The 6,132-nt window shown below is 58.5% G+C and overlaps 1 protein-coding gene across 2 annotated transcripts in view; it reads right to left on the bottom strand.

The window, feature by feature from the left end:
- Positions 1-3,982: 3,982 nt before the first annotated feature.
- The window catches only part of SUN2 (Sad1 and UNC84 domain containing 2), a 16,347-nt gene continuing 14,197 nt past the window's right edge, over positions 3,983-6,132 (bottom strand). For both annotated transcript variants that reach the window (XM_006890114.1, XM_006890113.1), the window contains 5 exons: positions 5,793-5,877; positions 5,298-5,413; positions 4,967-5,134; positions 4,441-4,533; positions 3,983-4,096 (listed from right to left, as the gene is read on the bottom strand). In XM_006890114.1, coding sequence (XP_006890176.1) covers positions 3,983-4,096; positions 4,441-4,533; positions 4,967-5,134; positions 5,298-5,413; positions 5,793-5,877 — 576 coding nt within the window. The remainder of the gene's footprint in view (positions 4,097-4,440; positions 4,534-4,966; positions 5,135-5,297; positions 5,414-5,792; positions 5,878-6,132) is intronic.

The following is a 6,132-nucleotide window of genomic DNA, read 5'->3' as shown; positions in this document are numbered from 1 at the left end:
AGCATTGAGCCCTCCAGAAGAAGTGATGCCCCAGGTGGGATGGGGCTACCCAGGCTGGAGTGGGCATGGGCCTGGGACCCTCCTGGACTGGAACCCTCTGAGAGTGGACTGCTGGGCCCACTCGCTTTCCTCTGGCCAGGAAGCCCACCCAGCTGCCTGGGTCCATTCTCAGCCTCACCTCCTTCCTGTCCCCCAGCCCTTTCCTCCCTCTGCTCCTGGGCTGCCAGCCCTTTCCTCCCTTCCCAGTACTTCTAGTAACCATTGACCGGTGGCCATGAACTGATCAGACCAGCATAACAAAATAAAAGTTGGTTCCAAGTTGCCAGTGTTGTGGTCCCTGCCCAGCCCCTCTGGTCAGGCAGGTGCTATCCACGGGGAGTGCTGTGGCCCTTACCACCTGAGGGCACACAGCAAGTGGGCCTAGGCCAACAAGAGGCCTTCAGATGGGCAGGTCGGTCTCCCTGAGTGTGTGATGCAGCCAGGTTCCCAGCCTCTGAACTTTCGTTCCTCATCTACAGCGGGCGGTGAGCCCTCAGTGAGGGGATCTGGGAAACCCCTGACAAGATGCCCTGGCTTGTGGGAGGACCTTGGGAAATGGTCACCATGCTTGGGCATCTGGGCATCAGGTGCAGGAGAAGCTTGGCATGGTGGTCAGTGCTGTGTGGCTGGGATTGCACCAGGCGCCTTGTGTCCTGTGATAGTCACAGCTGTTGTCTGCTAAATAGGTCCTGTGGACACTGTGTTTCTGGCTAAGGGACCTGAGTCCAGAGAGCAGGGACTCCAGCAAGTGACAGGACTCATGCCCACCTTTGACCCCCCCCCCCAGCCTTTGTGGCTAGCAGCCTGCCCTTTGTTATTGTCCACTGGCAGGTTCCTCTTGCCTCTGGACTTGTGTACAATGGCGGCTGCTGGCTTAGCCCCCCAGGAACCTTCAGGAAGGAGCCCAGCACCAGGGTACCCAGCTCTTTCTTCCACCTGCCCCTCCCCTGTGGCATCTGCTTCCACAGGCCTGGGTTGTGGCCCTTGGAGCAGATGGAACCTGCCCTTTGAATTGGCCCCTTCAGTAGCTGTGGTGGCCATACCCACTTTACGTTTTGAAGCAGCACCCACCATCCTGGCCTCTGCTCTCGGACACTGGGCAGTCCAATCTCTGCTCACCAGGTGCTCCCCTGCTAGCAGGCAGCCATGTCCAGTGTTCGCTGTCGTCCACAGAATGGTCAAAGGCCCTGCAGGCTCACCCACTGTCCACTGGAACAAGAGACCAGCTGCGTACGTGTGTGTACCATCAAATCTGAGCTGACTGGTACAGGAGATTGTCCCTCCTTCTCCAGCAGAGCTCCTGGTGGATTTGAACCGCGTGCCTTTGGGATTGCAGTGCAGCTTCTTGCTAGTAGGCCACCAGAGCTCCTGGGACCAGCCTTTTTTATGCTGATAGAGAATAAAGTTGCTCTCGCTAATCCAGGCAGCTCTACTGGCAAGCCCTGGTCCTTGTGTGTGTACAGCAAGTGTGTAGAGCTGTTAGCAGGAGCAAGGCCCTCTGATGGGGACATGGGCCTGAGAGGGCCCAGGCTCGGGCTGGCCTGTCTCGTGATGTTGTGAGTTCCCAGTCAGGCCCACTGTCTGGCTCCTTGGCCACTTTGGCACAGAGTGAATGAAGTAACACGTCGTGGAGTTAGAGCAAGTGACATCTGACGAGTTGGAGTGGGCAGGAGGACGATGTGGACTGTGCACTGAGAGTTTGCAGGGGCACATGCCAGGCCCAGGAGGGGCACAAGCAAAGTCCCCGCTCTGACTGGGGGGGTACGGGTCTCCTTTGTCGGGACCTGGTGCTGCTGGAGCAGGGGAAGGAAGCAAACAAGAGCTGGAAGTGGGCCAAAGACCCCAGAGACTGGCTTCCCTGCCTTCAGCCCTGGCCCTGGCCTGTGGGTATGATTCTCAGCTGTGATGAGGACTCCCTGCCTCAGGACAATGGGTGAGAGGTCCTCAACGAGTGGATGTCTGGGAGTGTCCTCCCAGCTGTGTGACACCTCCTTGTCCCATCCCACAAACACCGGGTGGGGCACGTGGAGAAGTTATTTCCCAGGAAGAGGGTAGCTATGTGCTCAGCTCAACCTACTGGGGAAAGCATAAATCTGCTTGCTTAATGGGCTGTCAGGGAGCAGGGACAGCTCACAGAACACCACCTTCCTCGTGCCACCCCCTCAGCCTAGAAACCCACCCTCCTTTCCTCAGGCCCGTCCCAACCCCAATCCGGATCTCTGCCAACAAGTGACAATTATTTAAGAGTTTTAGAAGGCATTGTTTCTTGACTCAGAATTCATTTTCTTGCTTTCCCAAGATCAGTTTTATAACTAACCACCACATTCCATGAAATACCGGGCATCATTTATTTTTTGTTTTGTAGGTTTGGTGTTTTGTTGTTGTTTTTGTTTTGTTTTTTGCATAGGCATAAATTAGAATCTGGAAATACAAAATTAGGAACCAATAATGCAGCATTTGTGACAGGAGAGCGCAACACAAAACCTGGTCGGTTTGCCGGTGGGCTGTGCAGGGCAGGCCACTGAGGGCCACCCCATCCCAGCCTCATTCTCTGGGAGCCCTTGTCCTGACAGGCCGGAGCCATTGCCCCAAGCCTGTCCGGCAACCAGGTGACCAGGAACCGAATGCCACCCAAAGCCCCACAGAAAGGGGCTAGGAATCAAGCCCTTAGCTTTTCTTTCCATTAAAAAGCAGACCTCAAAAAAATATGTACATTACAGAGCAGGGCCTGCTGTGTCTAAGAAGGCCCTTCACCCTCCCCCTACCCAGGGTAGCTGCTGCCTCCCCCTAAAAGCCCCCCATCCCCCCCGTAAATTAGTTAGAAAGGAAATGAAATCCAAGCCAGAGCTGCGAGCGCCTGAGGGGTTTGGGACCCTGACAGCAGGGGCCTGAGGAGGTTTGTGGGGGAAAGGGCCCACCATGACACCCTGAACATCACTGTCACTGCCTCCACCTTCCGGCTGCCTGAGGGGTGGCTGTGTGCCACAGGACAACAGAACTGTCCCTCGGGGTCCCCGAAGCTGTAGTCTGCCACTTCACTCTCCTTCAGAGCGGCTGGTGGGTCGGCACTGCTGGCCTTAGGGTTAGCAAGTGTTTCAACTACTGCACCACCAGGGCTCCTCACCCCAACACTACTGACCCCAAATAGTTGGGTTTCTGAACCCTGGGGGAGACTCTGGCCAGATTGAAGAGCAGGTGGGCTGCTGAGGCAGCAGCAGGAGGGGAGAAACAGCAGAGCCCTCGGCAAAGGGGTCTCCGTCAGGCCAGTTCTGGCCAATCTGCGTCCACAGGGCAGCCATCCCTGAGGTTCCCGGGACCCAGTACGCTCGGGTGGACAAGAAGCCCGGGCCCACCTGCAGCCAGGACATGCTGTGTGGTCCCTCAGGGAACCCTTCCTTCCTTAGGTGGGGGAGTAGCCACACTAGAAGAGCCTCCAAGCATCCCGCTGTCTGGGCCCACAGCGCTGAGCCCTCCCCAGGTGAGTAGCTCCGCTCACCTGCTTGTCAGCCCGGGCCTCTACCTGTAGCTTTGGCACCTGCTTCAGGCAGCAGTGCCTGGATACCAGCCCCACCACCAAGACCCAGCCGGGACCAAGAGGCTCCCCCTGGCCTTCGCTGAATCGTGTTTGCTTGTCACCCTTCCCCGTAATATGGTACATATATACACCCTCACAGGATGGGCGGCTGACACCGGGACAACCAAGGGGGGAAGGAAGCCGTTGGCCCACTGTCCATCCAAGCTGCTCAGAACAGACCCCACGTGCCCTCTTGCACACCCATCAGCCCGTCTTTCTCAATCCTCGAGGTCAGGTGCTATCAAGCGTGTAGGGAGGTGGCGGGGTACTGCTGGCCCACTCAGGCAAGGGGGGCACGGCGTGCAGAGGTGGCAGCCCCAGCCTATGGGTCGCCCTCCTGGTGGCTGGCGTAGGCACAGGCAGGGAAGCCTAGTGGGCGGGCTCCCCGTGCACCCTGAAGCGGTAGATGCAGGTGTACTCGGGGTGGCCCCAGTTGGTCAGGATCCGCAGCTCCACCACCTGGTACTTGGCCATCTTGGGGTCCTGGGTGGAGATGAAAGGTCTCAGAGCCCGAGTGGATCCCCTTGCACCCTCATTGTCAAGAGAAGGTGAAGAGACATCCTTACTGGTAATGTCAACCCTGCCTCAGTGGTTCCCTTTTCTAGAAACTTCCCAGTCATTGCCTGTGTCGCTGCTCCATCACCCTCTCCACCCGCGACGTGGAGACTCCTGTACCTTGAACTTCAGGAGGGCAGGAACCCTGTCTGCTGCCTCTGCACCCTCACCGCCCAGTACCGGCCCTGACCTAGAATGAGGGCTGGTTCACCATCAGCTGAACACGGGAAAACATGGATATGCACCCCTGATGGCAGGGCCAGATGCTGTACCTGGAAATAAAACGTCTGGATGGGCTCCCCTTCCTGATCATACGTGAACTCCCCAAGTAGCTTCCCCTCCTGCTGCAGGTTTTCATCAAACCCCTGCAAAAGAAGAGTGGAGGGTGGGCTGGCTGCCAGGGGGAAAAGCTTAGAGCTCTCTGAGGTGGCTGGGCCACCAGGGGAGAGTGTGAGGGATGTGGGGACAGAAAGGAGGGAGGATTCCCACTTCACGGTGACCCTCTTCCCTCACTCCCAGATACTACACCTGCCCCTTCATGGCTCGGCTGGCCAGGCAGATGCCATGGCACTGAAGTGGGGTTTGGGCCCAGAACCCTGGGAAGGGGGCCCCACCTGAAATCGGGATGTTGGGTGTTCTGTGCCAAATCCCTGCACCCTTTTGTGCCTCCGTTTCCTCCTGGAGTCTGAGAGCTGAAGGCATTTCCCTTCCACTCTGTCTCCTCCCGGATCCACACACTGCTCCAGGCCCCCGGCCACGGTATCCTAAGTGGGGGGACCCACACAGCCAGGTACTCACGTAGACTGCAAAGTCCCTGGGGGCACTGGAGATAGTGCTGTTGGGTGACAAGGATTTGGGCACATGCTCCAAGGTGACGGCAGTGGGGCGGATGAGGGCGGAGAGGCGGACCACGGCGAAACCCTGGGGGCCCTGGAAGGCCCAGCAGTTGCCTGGGTGGACATCCGGCTGGGTGGAGGACAGTCACATCAGGGCACCGCCAGGACGAGAAACCCACCACATCTAACTCTAGATGCGCCCACACAGGAGCTCCAGGCTGGCTGTGGTGCAGCACACGTTCCCACCCAGCTGCGTGGGGGCCAGAGGCCACCTTAGTCCTGGGGAAGCCTACCTGGAGGATCACTCGGGGCGACTGGGAGTGGTACCACAGGGGGATGCCAAAGAGGCTGAGGAGCGCCGTCTTCGTCTCGTAGGTCTCTGAGCAGCGCGTGCTAATCACACTGGCCCCTGAAATGGGAAAGGTAGACTAAGGGGACACTGGGGCCGGCCACCAGTGAGGAAGTGGCCAAGACAGCTGCTCAGCTCACCAGCCAAGGGAGGCCAGGGCAGAGGATGGTAGCAGCGAGGGAAGTGACCCCTGCTCCTCTTCTCCGTCCCTCTAGCCCTGCCCCGGGCCCACAGAGCAGCCGGGCAATACTGAGGACACCCAGGGAAATACTGGGGACACCCAGCGTCCCTGACCTGCTGAGGCCTGGCAGCCAGTTCCAGACAGGCTGGCTTCCTCCGACCTCCAGCCTCGCATGCCTAGCACCTCTGTGGTCCCGGCTCACATCAGGGCTAAGAGGTCTTGGGACTGAGATAATGATGCAGAGAAAACGCAGCTCACCTCCAGACTCCAGGGCGTAGTCCACCATCCCGATGCGGTCCTCGCTGTATCGCTTCAGGGCCTGGTTTACAATGTGGCGCACCTGCTACATTAGCACCAAAAGAGGATGCTCAGCCTCACGGGCCGGGAGAGAGATGCGTCCATCCTCCACCGCCCCACCCCTGGGCATCCACGTTCCAACCCTCATGGGCTTCCACCACTTGAGTACCTGCCTATCCCGGTGTACTTCCACCCTCACCCCCTACCTGCCAGTTCCCATGCAGACAAGTGACTCCTGTCCTTGAACATACCACGGAGCTGGGAGCATGCATGTGTCCCTGTGAGAGTGTGTGTGTGTGTG

The sequence above is a fragment of the Elephantulus edwardii genome, unplaced genomic scaffold (genome assembly GCF_000299155.1).
Source record: "Elephantulus edwardii isolate Elephantulus edwardi_28Jun2011 unplaced genomic scaffold, EleEdw1.0 scaffold00086, whole genome shotgun sequence".
Lineage (NCBI taxonomy): Eukaryota > Metazoa > Chordata > Mammalia > Macroscelidea > Macroscelididae > Elephantulus > Elephantulus edwardii.
This window is presented reverse-complemented; position numbering and strand designations above follow the sequence as displayed.